Consider the following 20,978-nt stretch of genomic DNA (forward strand, 5'->3'; position numbering starts at 1 on the left):
TATTTATTTATTTATTTTTGCTTGTTTATTTTCTTTTTCTTTTACGGTAGTCTGTTTGCTGTTTTTGGGTCACTAAAAAAGATAGAACTGTTAACTGAGCAAATTGTTATATGTGATATGTGACATGTTAAACTTTACAGTGGTAGCAGACAGTATTAATGCAAATTTGATCAAATGAAAAACATCTAGGATCACTATGTCCGCCATGGCTCTAATAAGTTATAGACAAATGACTTCTTTAATGGACTTTTAGCACGGCAGATATTTGGACTTGTTGCAGGAAAGGCACAGTCGAGACACATTTCACTAACGAGGGCTTTGAGTTTTTAGTGTTATTAAGGACATATGTGCCTTTTCTCTTCTACAACCAGTCAAAATATCTGCTGTGAAAGAGTCATGTATATATTTTCCCATAATTAACATTTGATGTCTGTCCTTCTCTCCAGTGTGGAGGGTGACGCAAAGCACTGCGTCATCTACAAGACGGCCACCGGTTATGGATTCGCTGAGCCCTACAATCTGTACTCGTCCCTCAGAGACCTGGTGCTCCACTACAAGAACGTGTCCTTGGTCCAGCACAACGACCAGCTGAATGTAAACCTGGCCTACCCAGTCCTGGCCCGCTCTCAGAACCAGAACCAGCACCCCAGATGAATGATCAACCAGCAGTGTAAGACACCGGCCAGGGGGGGAAACAACATTTTCACTTGTATGCGTTGGAAAAAAAGAATCCTCCAAACAATGCTTGTTCATGTTTAAGAGAAAAAAGACTCGACAGCCATGATTTAAAATTCATCCTTTTTGGGCTGGAAGCTGGTGCTTATTTTCCCACACCAACCCCAGCAAAGAGCACTCCTTGCTTACAGCATGGCTTCAAAATAAGCACAGTACTACCAGTATCAGAGCACTGTACAGTTAGCCCGGCTGACGCAGTGAGTTTGAACTTTAGGAGAGTTAGCCAGCCTTATCTGTACAGTAATGAAAAAACAAGAAAGTGTGAGAGTTTCACAAGAAAACACCTTCGGTACGGAGAAAAAAACAGTCAAGATGTGTTCGAAGAAGAAGAAGACAAAATAAGCACACAACAATGTTGTTTTCAAGATCATGGGGAAGAGGAGGGGGAAACCAGATGAATGATTTACAGAAGGCACCTTTGTTTTTTTGCCTTGAACACGTGATAACTGTCCATAGACAAAGGCCCGATCTGTCATCCCCAGACTGCCTGCAAACTCTCCGTCGACAAACGCCTGAGCTGTCGTCCGCTGAGAGGACTGGCTGGGCTGAAGTGGGCTGCTCGCTTCACACCTACACGTACGGGCTGAAAAACCACGGACCAGGGGCTTGAGTCACTGGAGCCGAGGGGGGTGAGGGGGGGAAAGTGAGAGAAATTGCCTGGGTTGATGTTTTGTATGGGTTTTAAAAAGATTGATTCAATTTAAAGCTTGCGTAAGTGCCATAGTAATAGCTTTGAATGACCACAAGCCTGTGTGACTATAACAAGGGGGCACGTTGAGGCTGAAAGAAGGAAGGAGGGATTGAGCGGCTGTCGACAGCTACAGCTTTAAAAATAATACTCATATATAGGTATATTTTTTATGAAATGATCTTTATTTCCAACTGCTTTGGCTCGTTGCACTCTCAGTGGGCCTCCTTTTGAGTTGACGAGGAACAACGTACAGTAAATGCTGTATGGCGGTTTAGGAACGCATGGTACATTATTTGGTGTGTGTTGAATACAGAAAGGTAATCACAATACACTAAATGGAGAGGTACATTGATAAATGTAGTTTCACCACATGATTCAGGTTTCCTTTTTAAAGGGAAATTGTGGGAGTAATCCAGCATCAAACGTCTCTTTATTTCTTCCTTCTTTTTTCATCTTCGTATATACTGTAGCACCTGTAGCCATTGACTTAAGGCATAACTGTTAGTGCTTCTCCTCTGTGTCTGGTTTCTTTATGCTAAAGACACTTGCAGAGCATCTATCTATGTGATTATTGTATCTTCGGTACTGTATTTGTCTTGTCTCTAGGTAGATTAGACTGTTTAGCGGTACTATGTCCTCGCAGATGTTTATTATTGTTTTTAAATGCAGATTTACTCACGGTACTTCCTTCCTCCCCGCGCTCGACTGTTCACTTATCACAAGCTTGACTCACAGAGCCGTAGAACATTTGATGTGCAAAAAAAAAAAAAAGCCGTAATATAAGTCATGTAAAGTATATCGCAGACATACAGTCAGTGTATCTGACACTACACAGTTTTATCGCTGTGATTCTTTTGTGTTTTCAGAATATTTGCTATGCTCTTAGATTCCGTTTAAGGATGCACAGTATCCAGCTAATGTGAGCCAAATGAAGGATGTCTTTTCATGTAGCAAGAAAACAAGTAACTGGTCCTTTTGCCATTCAGCATGGCCTCTTCGGTCTGAGAGATTATAGTATAGGATGCATGGAGTCCTTCATTTGGGTTGTTGTTTTTCTTTCTTCACTTGGCACCGGTGGTTAATTGTGCTTTCTGTAGTGCAAGTACAGTACGACGTGTGGTAGTACTATGCACAACAGTCACATGTAGATAATAACTTCTGCCATTCGTTCCCTCCCTCGATCCTGTGCTGTGAATTTCTCCCGGTTCACTCATAAAGATTGTACCATCGTTGTACTCTGTCACTTTCGAAGCACAGTTCATTTATTTAGAGGCAGGATTACTCAATTGTTGTTGGGAAAATGAGGCGTCACATGATGCCCCTTTTTTAGGTTTGATTTACAAAGCTGATTTCTTGAGAGTTAATGAAAATTAATAATCTCTTACATGTAGACTCAGATTGCCAAAAAAAGAAACAAGTATTTTTGTAGAAAAGTATAGGAGAGTCAGACGTTGTGGGCAATGGAAGCTTTTAGAGAAAAGAAGTGCACTGTTTTTAAAGGTTGCACATTTGGCATTTTTTCACTTTTTTGTTAAGGAGGGATTGAAACCGAATTGAGATCTACTCTTCCTGTCAATAAATATAATTATGTACGTTTCATCTGAAGACCTTAGCTTAATTTCTGTTTCACACATTTTCAGGTTTTTCCAAACAGACCAATCACACTTTCAAATGAACCCTAACTCAGCCTGAGAAGTTTCGAATCGAGACGTCATTTTTGATTTCGGTCAGGACGAATCAATTTGCACAGTTCTTGGCAAGTAGTAAAGCCCAAGAATGAAACTAGAGGTGACGGCTGTGCTTCTGAGGGCTATGAACACGTGTGAGTTAGAAAGATTAGAAGTGCCTTTTTAAGTCATTGTGATGAGCCCGTCTTCTCCTCCTCGTCATCGGAGCGTCTCTCTACAAAGACGGTGCCACCACCACCATATGCTGTGCCCCCATGCTCACTCCTTTGCCATTTACCAAATTCTAAAAGGTAAAATGATGAGCATAGTGTGTGATTGTGTGTTAGAGCAAATCTGAGCATGTTCTAGATTTTAGTTGTGCCTCTTTGTTGTTACATCTATAGTTGTTACATATTCCTTCTTTCTATGGTGGGGGCTGTACAGTAGCTTGGTTCTCTCTCACTGTGCACCAAAGCTAGATTTCTTTGGTGCATTTTCTATTTGTCTGGTATATTTTTTGAGAAGTCTCAGATAAGATAGAAATGTGAACCATACACATCCAGGGCCCAGCCCAGTTTGAAGCTCATCTGATAAGCTCTCACGTTAATGCATGCAGCATTTCTCAGTGTTTTATATAAAGAGTCAGTTCCTTTGCGAACAGGCAATCTGGTTGAGTCACCCGCCACTGCCGACACATCCATTATCCAGTTTGTTGGACCAACACTTTTGTGACTGCACTTTTTTTCTCAGTTCCACACACTCAAACTAGTGTGTCTGACGCCCAACAACCACAAACTCACAGACAGTGGTGAAGCTCAGTTGTCAATAGTGTTTTTAGTTGATAGTTTTATGGTCTCTCCGTACAGTATATCGGGAATGATCGACAGTTTTCTTTATGATATCGGAGTATACAGTGTACAGTATATGCTTATGTTGTGTTGGCGGTCAACAGCTGTCATGTAATTCTGATGCTTTTTGACTGATAGCAATGTTTTCATTATAGAGTTAGTATTACTATATGGACTGTATAAACTCTTATACTTTCAAACAAACGGAGCTGATGGCTCATTATGCAATTTGTGTTCACACAGCATAATTGTCCAACTTAACAAGACAGAACATTTTCCTAAAAGGTACCTTCAACCAAATCACAGAAATACATGTGTTCACTTACCAATAGTGATATCTAAACATGCAGATCGTTTAGATTTTGAGATATCAATCCTTTCCAAGGTTTCGATAAACCACATAATCCACTTACCAAACGGTTAGGTTAATATATTTAGTTTCATGAAGAAACATACGGATTTGAAGCTGAATGGCTTCCTGCATCACTTGTTAAGATGAACTTTTTTGCAGTGCAGGAAAAACACTTTTATCATATTTGCCATGTTAATCACAGATTATTGAAAGCTAGAAGCAATGCAACTTTAGTAGCAATGACACCTGGTCAGGCAGTGAGAGGGCAGGAGAGAAACTCTTTATTGTGCTTTGACTTCCAGTTGAGACTTTAAGCCCACTTTTGGCGGACGTTACTCTGAAACTCAAAGCTTTCATCCTGCTCGTCTAAGAAATATATGCATTTATGTCCGAGCTTGTTGAAAAACATTTTTTCTATATGACAAATGATCATTCAAGGGGTTAAATATTTTTTCATCCGCTTTGGTACACTGTAAATGATATTTCTTGAAATGGCCTCACACACACAGCACATCTTTCACTGACTACAAAGAAACACACATTTGGTGTCTATTAAGGTTTTAAGAATGAGAGAATTACTAGAGAATAAATATTTTTGAAATATATACTTGGATATCTATATTTTTGGATGGTTGAATTCTGATTCGGACTGTGCTTGAAACGAATCGGAGAGAGGCTTTGATGTGAACGCGGTCTTTTGACTCGCTCTTTGCGCGGCTGCTTCGTACTCCTGCAGTTTATTGAAACGCATTTTTACTAATCGGCTGCAGTGAGCTTCATCATGATTCGCAACAAACTGTGCTCACAGCTGATCGACATACAGGAAATCTATTAAGCATGATTATCAGGTTCGTTCAGAGGAAGAAGCAAGCTCATGTACATGTGTTAATATTTACAGAGCTTGGTCTTGGCTGCTTTGCATTTTATTAATTAATAGAGATTTGTTTTGTTTTTTTGAACATGAGAATCTTTTTTGTCTTTTTAGAAGATTCTGGTTTTGTGAGTAGATTGAGTGTTAACGTTGCACCACAAAAGATACACTTACAATAGTCTGCTGCCACAGAGATCCACCACAGACACTGAAGCTGTAACAGAGTGAACCATCTTACCACTGTATCGTCCCTCGGTGGATCTCTGCGGTCGCTGAAAGCAAAAAAAAACGAGTTAAAAGGTACAGTTTGTGATCACTCGTTTACGCAGACCTTTGTACATGGAACTATGATGGCATTAGAAAGTGTTCTTTTATGGTGCCTGAGTATATGTTTTTTATTTGGCTTTTTAAAAAAGCCAATTGTTTGTTCAAGTGTTGGTTCTTTTTTTGTTGTTTGTTTTGTTTATATCTATTAATGATAACCTTACAGAGCCTATAAAGACAAAAATAAGCTAGCTTGAATTTTTTCCTCCGTACAGAAAAAAACGAAAAAAACAAATGTTTACAATATGTAATTAACCAAATAGTAAGTATGCGTTTGAGAATCAATCTGTCTGTCCCTCAAAGTGGCTGCGATAGATTGATTTATATTTCTTTATTTCCTCTGTCGTTTTAAACTTGAAAATGTTATGACTGCTTGTTCGGTTTCTGTTTTGGTTTGTTTCTCTCTTTTTTTGACTAATGACAACAGTGCTCCCTCAATTTCAAAATAACAAGATTCATGTGTTCATAATACAAAGTCATCATCAGTCATTCTTTACCTGCTGACTACATCACATTACACTGAGCCTTGTATGTGCAGGACGGAACCCTCATTTGACACACTGTCTCATATTTGCTGTTTATATAAGTATAGATTACATAAAATGATCAGCAAGACTGCAAAGAATGGATATGGGGTGATCCACATGTTGTGCGTAATGCATGGGTACAGTTTTAGCATATTTGAAATTAACTATCAAGAGGCATCCTATTCTTGATGTTGCACTACAAAGTAAATGATACTCGGATCTAAATCATTTGCTAACACATTTTTAAGACCAAATGTACCCACTTAAGTCTCAGCTTGTTTGTTTCCATTAAAAATGATGATGCCATCAACCACTGCACTTTCATTTCCACTTTCTCTGCCTTTTTCCTAACTTGTCATATCATCCGTCTTGATTTTGAACTGAAGGGTAGCCATTTTGTTTTATTAATCTAATTCTTCCCTGGTGTACAGTAGTTCATATCAAGACTCTGAATGTTGGAAACGAGATTGGCTGTGATTTAATTCGGAAACAACCTGGGCAACATTACAGAGCAGCAACAATTTAAACACGTATCCACATTGTTTTACACTAATACCGTCTGGTCTGCTTTGCTCCACCATGTTGCCCAACAAGTTGCCTCATGTCACTTCCTCTGCATCAGATACAAGGTTTTTCATGCATTGTTAACAATGATGTCTTTTTCTTTCAAAAACGATAATCAATGGGGCAGTCAGATAAAGCTACTCTACACCAAAGTGCAATTGAACTCAGAGGGAGCACTGTTGTGTCAGCCAGTAGAGGCCTATTGGTTGAGGTGTGCCCAACCCCTATGCACGATAAGATGGTTATTCTTCTTCTCTTGTGTTATCCTCCCTCCGTTGGACTGTCTTAATTCAGATGGGACATCCTTCTTTCTCTCTCATGTACAGCTTGCTTCAGAGTTGTTTGTCCTCAGACAGGTACTCTTTAATCTGTACGGTTCTTTCTTTAGGCTGATGCAATGATTTAAAAAGACAATAAAAGATATATAAAATGACTGTCTGGGTTTGTCTTTCGGTGTTGTTCATTGGAGCATAATGTTGAGCTAATCATCAACTGATCACATACTCATGTATCATGTGTTGTATCAGAATATAATGATTGATTGATTGTTTTGTCATTTTGGCTTATCTGCCTCTTATCCTGTTCTTTTAAAGAAGGCAGGGGTATATCATGTGACAGTCACCAGGTAATGTGCAAGGGTTTATCATGTTTTGTCTGCAGTGTGTGTTTCTCGTGATTCTTTCTTGAGCAAGACCTATGGTCTGAGGAGTGACAGAGACGTGACATCATTTTATGATTAACCAGCAGGTGATGTGCAAACCATGCCAAAACTAGTATCCCATTAATGCATACTGCAAAATGATTATATTTTCAAGTTTTTGTGATAAAATCAATGACTTATGTTTAAGGTTTTTAACCAGTTCTTTCATTTTCAATTCCCAAGATTTGTGAAACCAGTGGTGGAATGTAACTTAGTATTTAAAGTAGGCCTAACTTTAAAAATAATACAAGTATGTACATTTTGCAATAGGTCTACTTTTAACTAAGTAAAGGATTGCAATACTTCTTAGTCAACACTACCATGTGAAACAATGGTCTTCTGACATTTTTGACTCATAATTTTGAGTCAACACAGTTGCAAACAGCATCAACGTTTCTCAGCATGGATCCTGCCTATGAACAAGTGACGCTGTCGTAATCATGTGACTGAGAGCCAATAAAAAATCAGGTAGCGTTCACGAGGAAGCGTCAGTGCGGTATTTAAAGTTGGACGCAGCGCATTTTGTAGGTCAGTACTGAGGGTGTTTTCTTCTTTGTTTTAAAGTGTTAAACTAAATACCTGTGCCGCAAGAGAAGATGAAGGCTGCTTTGCTGCTAGTTTTGACTGTTTGGTTAAATGTTCAGTACGGTGGTTGCGCATTTTCCTCTTCATGTTCACTCCCTCCGTCAAAGTGGTGTTCATCTCTGGACTCAGCTATCCAGTGCGGGGTAAGATTCAAGGTTTAATATTATTATCGTAATTTACAAGTTCATTTTTCGGAATGAATGGCGTTTGTTAACATCAGAGCACTCCCTGAATATACTTCTGGTCTTACCTAGATATCACTGCACTAGATAATACAGCAAAACAATAACACGAGTTGAGTGTCAACATCGCGTTATGTCTGCATAAGCTAGCTAGATGTCACTGTTGGGACTGCACACGTCACTACATTAATGATTTATTCGACTCATCCAGTCTGCTGTAAGTACTAATTAAACGTAACAGAATCAAATGGTTCATTAAAATGTGCATTTTCTCTTTGTATCCAGCGTTAGCATTCTTCTCCCTGTTTTTTTAACAGTATAACTGTGTCGTTGTTTAATACGTTTAACAGGAAACGGCTACCTACATGGTGTTAAGTGTTCTCTATGTCATCTAATTACATTACATTGCATTTAGCTGAGGCTTTTGTCCAAAGCGACTTACATTAAGTGCCATAAACCCTTAGAATTCAAACTCGGAACAAAAAAAGAAAAGTGCTGATATATTCACTCAAACAAGCAAGACCATTGTAAGGGCTGGTGTATAAGTTAAACTCTAAAAAAAATGAACTTTTGAGGAAGAAGTGGGAAGCTTACGAAGTATTATTGTGTATGCGACGACGACCGGATTTGTCTATGGAACAATCAAGGAGGAAGTTTAAACCTTTAAAAAAAACTGAAAAACAATACCATTTACATATTCGACTTTCTGGCTGAGCATTCATTTAAACTCCTATTAAATGGTAATGCCACCAACCTTAATTGAATTTCAGGAAAAAACTGAAAAGTTTCCTCTGACATTTTTGGGTACCAAATGGAAAATGACACACACACACACACACACACACACACACACACACACACACACACACACACACTAGGGCTGCACGATTTTGGGAAAAAATCGAATTGCGATTTTTCTGACAAATATTGCGATTGCGATTCGAGGAAGGTCGTATCAACATACTCTTGTCTCTAGCGCCCCGCAGCCCGAGCTACGAGTGAAAGAACTAAACTTACATGAAACTTCCGTTGGGTTGCTTTAAAGTCAAGATTCAGTTAAAGATTCACCCTGTAAAAGAAACATGTGATGGAGCATCACTAACCTGACTCAGATGGTTTGTTTCACCAAACTATCTAGGAAAGCTCCATTGGAAGCCATTTGGAAAGGGCAGGCACTTTCAAAAGCACTTGGCAGGTGATTGGATCAATCTGTCTATCACCTGCTATCATGGGCCACTTCTGATTGATTAACAATGGCTGGTACATGTGGAGCACAGCACTTCTGATTGGTGTGGATGACTGACACACAAGAAAAGAAAAAAAAATGTAAAAAAAAAAAAAAGTTTAAAAAAATCGCAGGCTTTGCGATTTAATAATCGCATCATCTCGAATCGCGATTTCGATAGAAAATCGATTAATCGTGCAGCACACACACACACACACACACACGGCCGGACTGGGACAATAAGTCAGGCTGGGAATTATACACCCAGCCAGGCCACTACCAGTTTTCTTTTGTGCCATTTTCCTGGATTTATTTGTCAATATTTACAGCGTTGCTGCCTGTAGTAACTACACTAAACTTTAAATCTACTACCCCAGAATAAACATATGGACATGGGTTACTAAGACCAAACTAAGGCGATACGCAGGGCTGGCAGCATGTCCTTTACCCCCGCTCCTCAACGACGCCCACCAAAATCGCAGAGACACGCACCATCTCCCCCGTCTTCATCACCGCGCCTACGTCAACCACCTCCCCCCCCTGGCAGCATGTCCTTTACCCCCGCACCATCTCCCCCGTCTCCTGATAAGGATGTGTGTGTACAAAACGCAACAAACTCTTACTGATATGTGATGGGTCCAGGCTCAAGGGTGTATGGCACTCTCAACTCTTTCCAGGACATGCCGGGGCCCTGCCTGCCTATAGCTATGCCGATATCTGTGTTGATAGGTAATAGATTAAGAGCGGTGAATTATTTTAGAAACAGGAAGTGCTCAAACGTTTGTGAGTTTATCTAATTTAGCATTGATTCCATGTCAGCCACAGCTTGTTACAAAAAACATGACTGATAGTGTGTTTAACAAACTTAAACTAGCTTTATTAAATGTCAGGTCTTTGGCAGGAAAAACATTTTTAATCAATGATTTTATCACTGAGCACAATCTCGATTTTATGTTTTTAACAGAAACTTGGATTGAACAAAATAACAGTGCAGCTGTTCTTATCAAATCAACCCCTCCCAACTTTAGTGTTATGAGTCAGGAAAGAATGCATAAGAAAGGGGGTGGAGTTGCTATTCTGTTCAATGATTCCCTTCAATGCAGGAAGACATCGTATGGAAACTTTGATTCTTTTGAATATGTGGCCCTTCAGCTGAAATGCTCTTCTCGAGCTCTGTTCCTAAATATCTATAGACCACCTAAATACTGTGCAAGCTTTTTTGATGACTTTACTGAACTGCTGTCTATAGTGTGTATTGACTTTGACCGTCTGGTCATTGTTGGTGATTTTAACATCCATGTTGACAACCCCCAGGACAGAGGGGCAAAATAACTGTTTGGTGTTCTTGATAGCTATGGACTGACTCAGCATGTGACGGAGCCCACGCACAATAAGGGGCACACTCTGGACTTAATTATCTCAAAGGGTCTGAATATCTCTAAGGTTGTGGTGACTGATGTTGCGCTCTCTGACCATTCCTGTGTTTTCTTTGAGAGCTCTATTTCTGTTCACACATTTTTTCAAAAAGAGATAACCACAAAGCGATATTTAACTGAAAATACTAGGGAAATGTTTACTCAGAATTTTTCTTCCACACTTGCCCCTGCTAACATCTCAGTAAATGAGCTAGTAGATCATTTTAATTAAAAATGTTATAGATGCCATTGCTCCAACTAAGGTAAAGGAAGTGTCTGGCAAGAAAATATCTCCATGGAGAAAGGCCATGACCGTGAAAACAGAAAAAAGAGAATGTCGAAAAGCTGAACGCAGGTGGCGAAAAACAAATCTCCAGGTTCACTTTGAAATCTATAAAGAGAGACTTGGCCTTTATAATTTGGAATTGAAAAACGCACGACAATCGTTCTTCTCTGACATCATTACCAAAAACAAAAACAACGCACGTGCCTTGTTTGCTACCGTCGACAGACTAACTAACCCCCCAGTGTCAGTAGCCTCTGAATTTTTATCCACCAGGGCGTGCAATGATTTTGCCTCCTTTTTCACTGACAAAATTCAGAAAATCAGACAAGCAGTCAGTGCCTCTGCATCAGGAACCGCAAATGTGTTGTCTCTGTGTCCACCTAATAACAATTCAAGCACCATGACACAATTCCATCAGATTAATGATAAAAACCTAGAGGACATTATACAACTTCTGAAATCCTCCTCCTGCTGCCTTGATATTATTCCAACAGGATTTTTCAAAAGATGTTTTGCCTTGCATGGCCTCAGATCTACTTCATATAGTAAACAAATCTCTTCACTCAGTTATTTTTCCACAGGCCCTGAAAACTGCAGTCATTAAACCGCTCTTAAAAAAGAATAATCTAGATGCTTCAGTAATGAACAATTACAGGCCCATATAAAACCTCCCATTTCTAGGTAAAATCATTGAAAAAGTTGTTTTTCAACAGTTGAGTAATTTCTTGCATTTAAATAACTGTTTCGATGTGTTCCAGTCAGGCTTTCGTCCAAACCACAGCACTGAGACTGCTCTTGTAAAGGTCTTTAATGACATCCACTTAAACACAGACAGTGGCAGAACTTCAGTGTTAGTATTATTAGATCTCAGTGCTGCGTTTGACACTGTTGACCACAGCATATTACTAGACCGACTGGAAAACTGGGTGGGACTTTCGGAAACAGTTCTAAATTGGTGTGAATCCTACCTAAAGGACAGAAACAACTTTGTTTCTATAGGTACATACACATCTGAGTTGACAAATATGACATGTGGGGTTCCTCAAGGCTCCATCTTGGGGCCTCTTCTCTTTAACATCTACATGCTACCACTGGCTCAGATAATGAAAAACAACTAAATAAGTTACCATAGCTATGCAGATGACACACAAATCTACGTAACAATTTCACCAGGAGACTATGCTCCAATTCAAACACTGAGTAAGTGCATTGAACAAATCAATGACTGGATGTATGAATAGACCACGAAGACGACAGTAAAATGTTCTCAAAAACATTAGAGAGCACTATCAGAGATTTCAATTGCAAGCAGAAAAATAAGAAAAACACTGTCCCTTGGATAAATGACGATATTTTAAAACTGATGAAAGAACGTGATCTAGTCCTAAAAAAATCAATCAAAACTAAATTAAGCCATGACAGGCATCACTTTGCTATGCTGAGGAACAAAGTCATTAAGAAGTTACGGAAGGCTAAGGCAGACTTCTTCTTGACTATAATAGACAAGGCAGGGGGTAATTCTAAAATGATCTGGAAACAGTTAAAACTATTCACTGGAAATAAATATAAGGAAAGAAAACAGCTTGAACTTAAAGAAAATGGAAAGTTTTAATAGCTGAAGTTTTAAACCACTACTTCATTGATTCTGTTGTAACCATTGCACAGTGTTTCTCAACTGACTGCACACATTTTTGTTATGTTAATACAATTGAGCCGGCTTTCAGCATAAGAAATATCACTGAATCTGAAGTTACAAAAGTGATTGGATCACTTAAAGCATCGAGAACAAAGGATATACTTGGCATGGACATGGTTATGCTAAAAGATCTCAGCACAACACTTTCTAATCCTATTGCCAAAATGATTAACCTCTCCTTCAGTCAGGGAATGTTTCCAAGTGTTTGAAAGCCAGCTATAGTTATCCCAATATTTAAAAGTGGAGACCCCATGTCTTCCTGTAACTACAGGCCAATTGGTATCCTTCCTACAGTGTCAAAGGTTGCTGAGAAACTTGTGTCTGAGCAAATCATTGAGCATTTAAACACTAGTACATTTTCTCTGCATCCAATGCAATTTGGCTTTAGGGCAAAATACTCAACAGAGACCGCCAACTGTCTTTTTACAGAACAAATCAAATCAAAAATGGATAAAGGTGGTGTTGTAGGAGCTGTGTTTCTTGACCTAAAAAAGGCTTTTGACACTGTTAATCATAAAATACTCATATCTAAGCTTTCCAGTTTTAACTTTTCTTCACAAACACTTAGATGGTTAGAATCATATTTGTTTAACCGATCTCAGTATGTGAGAGTTCAAAATCATGAATCTGCTGACCTTCATCTTTCGACAGGGGTCCCACAAGGTTCAATCCTGGGACCATTACTATTTTCGCTCTATATAAATGATTTACCATCTGTATGTCCTGACACAAACATCCAAATGTATGCAGATGACACTGTAATATATGTACATGGAAGCAATATGACACAAGTGGCTAATGAACTGACAAACACCATGGTTCATGTAACAACTTGGTTGGAACACTGCTGTTTGCAACTAAATATTTGTAAAACAGTATGCATCTTCTTCACCAAAACAAAGTCCTCTTGTGTTGCGCCAGATGTTTTTGTATCAGGGGAGAGGCTACAGGTGGTGTCACAATACAAATACCTTGGAGTCATGATTGATTTAACACTCAATTTCAAGGCTCAGGTTAAAAAAAACATGTAATAGGGTCAAATTCAGTCTGTCGAATTTTAGGTTCACCAGAGATTACATGTCAATTGAGGCATCTCTGATGTACACACACTCTATGGTTCTCTCACACATCACCTACTGTTTAACTACCTGGTCACATGTCAGTACAACAACATTAAAACCACTGGAGTCATTGTACAAACAAACACTCAAAATACTGGACAAAAAATCTGTTTTTTCGCATCACTGCCCAATACTCCAAAAATACAACTTGCTAAGCTGGGAAAACCTCATTAAACATGATGCAAATGCTTGCCTTTTTTACAAGATTGTCAACGGCCTTACCTCATCTCCTCTTAGACAGTTTATTAACATACGCACAACTGCAACTAGGGTAACAAGAGGTGCAGCGAGAGGAGATTGCATTATTCCACTCAGAAAAAGTTCTTTCAGTCAGTCTTCATTTTCTGTTAAAGCTGCTCAGCAATGGAACTCGATCCCACCTCCAATCAGAGACCAGACCACATTCACTTTATTTAAATCCCAACTCAAAACCTGGTTAGTGAGGAATCAGCTCTGCCAACACTGACCCAATCTTCTGCTCCTTACAATCCACCGCCTGTGTTTTAACATGTTCTTTTGTTTTGTTTTATTTGTTTTGTTTTAATGTTAATTGTTTTATTTAAGTATCCCAGTAATGACTGTTGCTTGTTTTAAATGTATTGTATTTACTTGTTTAAAATGAAATGTGTTTTAGGTTGACTTTTTTAAAATCTGTCCAGGGACTACAGATGAAAAATAGCCTCTTGGCTAACTCTGGCACGTTTACAGAAATGTTCATTAATGTGCACTGTCCCTGTTAAATAAATAAAATGTGTCAGAACTTTCTCCAATTAAACAAAGATAAAACTGAGGTAATGGTTTTTGGAGCAAAGTCAGAACGTATAAAAGTTAGCGCTGAGCTTCAGTCTGCAATGTTCAAAACAACAGATAAAGCCAGAAATCTAGATGTAGTCATGGACTCTGACCTGAGTTTCAACAGTCACATTAAAACAGTTACTAAATCAGCCAACTATCACCTAAAGAATATATCTAGGATTCAAAGACTAATGTCACAGCAGGATTTAGAAAAACTTGTCCATGCTTTTATCTTCAGTAGACTGGACTACTGCAATGGTGTATTTACAGGTCTCACTAAAAAATCTATTCGGAAGCTGCAGCTGATTCAGAACGCCGCTGCTCGAGTCCTCACTAACACTAAGAAAGTGGATCACATCACTCCTGTTCTGAAGTCTTTACACTGGCTTCCTGTGTGTCAAAGAATAGATTTCAAAATACTGCTGCTGGTTTATAAAGCACTGAATGGTTTAGGCCCAAATTACATTTCTGACCTCCTGCTAAATGATGAACCATCCAGATCTCTCAGGTCTTCAGGGACTGGTCAGGTTTCTGTCCCCAGAGTCAGAACTAAACATGGAGAAGCAGCGTTCAGTTATTATGCTCCAAACATCTGGAACAAACTCCCAGAAACCTGCAGGTCCGCTGCAACTCTGACTACTTTTAAATCCAGGCTGAAGACTTTTCTTTTTGTCGCTGCTTTTAATTGAACTATTCATATCTTAGACTGCACTGTAACTTTTATCCATGTATTTTTCCTTTTAATGTTTTAAATTTAAACGTAATTAATTTCTCCATGACATTTATGAGAGGGACTGCTCGAAAGTAGGATATTTGGGATATCCATCGTAGCCAGGGTTTACGATCAGTTTTTAGTTGAGTTGTACTGAGGAACAAGTATCACAGCACCGACGGGTGAAAAATAGTGTTTTGGTAACACGGGGTGTTCAGGTAACACTAAAAGACTTTGTTATGGAACGCAAAGCAGAGTAGGGAGCTAGTACACCCTCCTGAGGGTCCGATTGTGGAGGTCATGCGAGCAAAACATGGTGAAAACAATCAGTCTAAATTAACAATCGAGACGGAAATGTTCGGATTTCCAAAGGGAGGTTCTGTGAATAAATTAAAAATCAAGAACTGAAATAATTGAACTATTCATATCTTAGACTGCACTGTAACTTTTATCTTTTAATGTTTATTTTATTAGCTTTTTTTTTTAATGACTGATTTTAAATGCCATTTTCTTAATGTCTTTCATTTTTCTTTTAATGTTTATTTTATTATCTTTTACTGTATTTAAATGCCTTTGTCTGAATGTCTTTCATTTTTGTAAAGCACCTTGAATTGTCTGGTGCTGAAAGGTGCTATATAAATAAACTTGCCTTGCCTTGCCTTGCCTTACTATTTAAAAAAAAAAAAAATGTGCAAATCTATTTAGGAACCTATCCATGTGAACATATTTTAAGTGGAGGTGGACCTCAAATTCTCTAGGGGGGTCCGGGGCCATGCTCCCCCGGTAAGATTTTTCTTAAATGCATCAATCTGGTGCATTTTGAGGGGAAATAAAGAGACTACACCCATATGAAACAGAACTGTATACATTTAAATAATCATAAGTACATGGCTATAACCAATAACATACCATATCCAATATGAAAAAACATTGAAACTTGTTTATTTATTTGTTTTTGGTTCATTTATAGTTGTGAGTGTGTCTGGGCTCCTGAATCAGCCTCTCCTGTCTCCCCCCTCTCCCTCCTGCTCCTCTTTGAGGCAGCAGCAAAGACTAGTTTTAGCTCTCAACAAGTTTTTAAAGTGTATCTTACCTTTTTTCACCTAGTTACATTTTTTTTTTTTTTCATGCATATTTTACTAATCACTCCCACTTCAAATGGAAATATGTGTTTACATAAATGGTGACTAAAACGTTTGAGACCCACAGAGACCCACAGAGAACTATCTAAACACTCAGAGTCCTTTACCTCATCTGAGCTGTAGTTATCAGTCTCTCAATCTGACAGGAGAAGACTCTCCCCCCACCTTGTTGACAGCTCATGATATCCGTTAGCGCAGCTAGCTAGCACCAGATGATAACAACAACAATACACGTAACCGGTGCGCGCGCTTTCTCTCTCGCTCGCTCGCGCCCGCCACACACACACACCCTCCCGAGCTTGAATGACACACGGAGACCAATCGAGGGCATTAGTGTATGATCTGTATGAAAGTGGCCATGTCGGCAGGCCACATCATGTGGACAGCCAGTCACCCTCTGTGAGGCAGAGTCAGACCCACATTTGCGCAGCGTTGCGTTCACAATACATACAAAAAAAATGTCCTCAGGCCAGCAGGCCACTTAGCAGACCAGGCCATCGGGAAACCTCCCGGTCCTCCCGATGGCCAGTGCGGGCCTGCACACACACACAGTGATCACACAACAGTAACCTCCTGCTGCTTTCCCCCCTTTGTGCAGGTCTTGAAGCAGTGTCTTCTGTCCAACTTCACCAGGTCCCATCAGACCGCAGACCAGGTGGAGGTGGCGCTGTACTATGAGAGTCTGTGTCCCGCCTGCAGGTTGTTCCTCACTCAGATGCTCCTCCCCACCTGGGTGTTACTGGAGGAAATCATGTCTGTGACTCTGGTGCCCTACGGCAATGCACAGGTAAGCAGTGGACGAACCCCATGGGGTGTAAACTGGTCTAGAAACTCATCTTTAAGTTATGATATGTTTGATATTGTTGTGCTGAAAAGTCAAAAAGATTGAAAGAATGAAAAGTCAATGCAAAAGGCTCGTTTAAAACCATATATAGTCACTGAATAATCCAATAAACATAATTATCCGAGTGTGGATGTACCTTGAACTTGACCTGGAGGAATGGGCTTATCATGTGATGTATGTCATAATCTTGGTTTAGAAATGATTCTCTTTTTTTAATTTGTGAATCTCTTGCATGTTCCCAATCCCAGGAGAAAAATGTTGGAGGGAAGTATGTTTTTGAGTGCCAGCACGGAGAACAGGAATGTCTGGGAAACATGATTGAGGTACAGTAACATCCCCAACATACAGAGGAAAAAACTGCTTAATAATACTGTCAATACAATAGGGAACACTTTTATTTTGAGTTGCCATCATTTCCCAGAGAAATGTTCATTCAAAATGCCTTAATTATTTTATTCTTAGTATTGTCACAATGCTTCCACTGATAAATGGACTCCCTTGTTCCTCTCAGACTTGTCTTCTGAACATGACAGACGCTAGTGCTGCTTACGAGACCATCCACTGTATGGAGTCGGCCAATGATGTCATCAGTGCAGCAAAGAGCGTAAGGAGGTCATTTAGCTAGTGTCTGTTTGTCTCTCTCTCCTTCTTTTGATACATCTCTTCTGTCGCCGTCACATCACGTTATTTATAATATCCCTACTGAAGTTGCTGTGTTAATTCCCTCCTTTGCCGATTGCAGTGCGTGGACCTCTTCAGCCCTGAGTTGAAGTGGGAAAGCATTGACAGCTGTGTGAATGGTGACAAGGGAAACCAGCTGATGCATCAGAACGCCTTGAAGACCCAAGCCCTGAATCCTCCCCATAAATATGTGCCCTGGATTACCGTTAACGGGGTAAGGCTCCAGCGCATCTTCTGGTAAAACATATGGCCTCTGGCGTTATGTAGGAAAAATAGAACATGCTAGACCACAAGAAACTATACAGCTTCAGAGCTAAATAGATCATCCCTCTTTCCATCATAACTCACTCTGAGGCCACTCTCCCTGCAATTCCCCCATTCTGCCACTGCCATTGATGCTCAGATTATAAAAAAGTGATGGTACATCTCCAGTGATGATATGATCTTGTGATTATTTTTGACATTTGATCTGCCCCAAAACTTCTCTCGGTAAGGGAAAGACAGCTGTGACTGTTGTGTGTAGCGACATCTTCTAAAGCCCAGCACCACAGAAGCCACTACCTCTCTGCCAAAGGGGAACTGAAGATGTTAACAATGGGTTGTCAGATAACACATATTAAACTGCAAATGTACAGCATATAAATATATAAATTCAGTCTGCCTGTAAGTGGCCATTTCTGGTGGTTCTATTCAAATAGGGGGATGGGTGGCGTTTTTATTTCAAAGACTCTCTCCTTTATTCATATGGTGATCTGTCACTTTTATCAATGCCTGTAGATCTGCTGTGTGAAAAGTCCACTATGTCCTTTGCCTAAATGCTTCTTGTTTCCAAGGCTTTAGGAGACTCATTCTCGTTTAATTTGCAGGCTCACACCGACGATCTGCAGGACAAGGCCTCGACTTCTCTCTTCTCTCTGGTCTGCAGCATGTACAAGGTACAGATAATTAGGGTTGGGTACCGAGAACCGGTTCCGGTTCGGAACCGGTTCCAACATTTCGATTCCAACGGTATCATTTAGAAATGTGAATTTCGGTTCCGCTTTTCGATTCCTGAGGAAATGTTTCTCGCCGCTCTCCGTAGCCTACTGCATGCCTGCGGGAAATGTAGCGTTGTATCTACATTTCCTACAGTGTAATCTGAGACCAGGGCCGGCCCGTCGCACTGGCATTATAAATGTTCCCCTAGGGCGCCAGATCTGTGGAGGCGCTGCGCTGACAGCTCTGGGAGAAAAAATAAATGTTTTGACCGTTGGTGCTCATCCTAATTTTCGGCCTTGATGTAACAACATTCATAATTAAGTACATGTAACACCCTTTTCACCCCGGTTACACTTTTCATTTGCCCTGTACGATGGGCGCTGCAATTGATGAAAATGGGGGATGTTGGCTTATCTGGCAACCGCAGCTCACAGCCAAAGTGCGCGTGAGCGAGGGAGAAAGGGAGGGTGCACTGGAACCGGCGCTGTTGTTATTAGCATCTGGTGCTAGCTGCTCTTACGGAAGAAGATGTTTCTACATGATGTGGAGGGAGAGTCCTCTCCAGTCAGACTGAGAGGCTGATAACTTCAGCTCAGTGAGGTAAAGGACTCTGAGGGTTTAGATAGTTCACTTTAGTCTAAGTTATCTCAGTGGGTCTCAAACGTTTTGATCACAATTTATGTAAACACATATTTCCAAGGCACTCTTTTATAATTATTCGGATAAAACAGGTTTGAAATCATTCCAATGTATACTATAGGACAGTAAACCAGACATATCGTTTTAAACTGGAGAGATAAGAAAATATGCATAAATAAAATAGTAAAATAAGATATGAATGAACAACAAAAATAAAATGCATTACATGTAGGCTATTTGTTATTTAATTATTAAAATGTAAACCGATCTTTTTCATATGGGTGTTTAGAGTTGTACCCCCTAGATCTAGTCTCTAGTAATTCTGCGTGTGCACCAGATTGAAGCATTTTACTTCAAAATGTTCAAACATTTCTTCCCGTTATGCCTGAGAAGGCAGATATGCTTGTTTTTCTCAACAAGAACTGTTTTTAAAAGTTGGAGTGTTGCACTGTTGTAGCTTCAGTGGTTCTCAGGTTAAAGTTACATAGCAGTGAATATAAACAGACTGATTAATGTGAATATTACTTTAAACTAACCTGTGTAAAAGTTTCTCGAATAAATGTAATTTTTTTGGTGGAAGAAGCATGTATCATTTTTTTACCCTGCCCCTCAAAGAATCGGAATCGAGAACCGTTAAGAACCGGAATCGAAAAGTAGAATCGGAATCGGAATCGTGGAAATTCAAACGATACCCAACCCTACAGATAATGCTCATTTTTCACTCCATTTTAAGTCCAATTTTAATGTGTGTGTTGTGAAAGTTCACACCTCTTTTCATTAAGATGTTTATTTTTTTTTCTCAGGGCCCCAAGCCTGCGGCCTGTGGAGGGAGCCAGAGAGGTTTCAGAAGCTACTCCAACAATGAGTGAACATGTTGCTCTGTTCCAGGTGTGGCCCCCAATAAGGAGCACTGAGCAATATCACCACATGTTTTTTAATCTTGGATTTTAATTTGTTTTTATAAAGGGAAAAAAAATGATCTCACTTTTATAACTTTCAGAATATAAATACAATACATTTTTATGTCCTCATTAAAATGTTATCCACTGATTTCATAAACTCTTCTCTTTTTTTGTTCTATCATTTTGACTAATAGCCTTCTGCTATTTCCAGCATTCCTTGCATAATCTGTTCAAAGACAGTTTTCTATCAAAACTCTAGATGGCGCCATATATCAAAAACTAATCTTCAGTCGTCTGTTAGTTATTAACAAGCAACGTGTAAATAAATGTTGTACTACCCTTTATAATGTTATTTAGACTATATGATCCATCACACAAGGTGCATGTCAACTCTCAAACCATAGAGCTATGGAACGCCATTCAAGCCAAAATTAAATAAATAAATACATAAATAATTAAATAAATACATATATATATATATATATATATATATAAA

The 20,978-nt window shown here is 39.4% G+C and overlaps 2 protein-coding genes across 5 annotated transcripts in view; both read left to right on the forward strand.

The window, feature by feature from the left end:
• Positions 1-7,013, forward strand: part of pik3r2 (phosphoinositide-3-kinase, regulatory subunit 2 (beta)) — a 36,998-nt gene extending 29,985 nt beyond the window's left edge. For all 4 annotated transcript variants that reach the window (XM_034104105.2, XM_034104107.2, XM_034104106.1 and 1 more), the window contains exon 16: positions 447-7,013. In XM_034104105.2, the coding sequence (XP_033959996.1) occupies positions 447-654 (208 nt within the window). In that variant the 3' untranslated portion in view covers positions 655-7,013. The remainder of the gene's footprint in view (positions 1-446) is intronic.
• Positions 7,014-7,763: 750 nt separating this feature from the next.
• LOC117462073 (gamma-interferon-inducible lysosomal thiol reductase-like) lies at positions 7,764-20,639 on the forward strand. The gene is made up of 7 exons (XM_034104142.2): positions 7,764-8,007; positions 17,037-17,225; positions 17,531-17,605; positions 17,794-17,886; positions 18,025-18,177; positions 18,830-18,898; positions 20,384-20,639. The coding sequence occupies exons 1-7, from the start codon at positions 7,876-7,878 to the stop codon at positions 20,447-20,449; spliced, it is 777 nt and encodes a 258-aa protein (XP_033960033.1). The 5' UTR covers positions 7,764-7,875; the 3' UTR covers positions 20,450-20,639.
• Positions 20,640-20,978: the final 339 nt, after the last annotated feature.

The sequence above is a fragment of the Pseudochaenichthys georgianus genome, chromosome 17 (genome assembly GCF_902827115.2).
Source record: "Pseudochaenichthys georgianus chromosome 17, fPseGeo1.2, whole genome shotgun sequence".
In the NCBI taxonomy this organism is placed as follows: Eukaryota; Metazoa; Chordata; class Actinopteri; order Perciformes; family Channichthyidae; genus Pseudochaenichthys; species Pseudochaenichthys georgianus.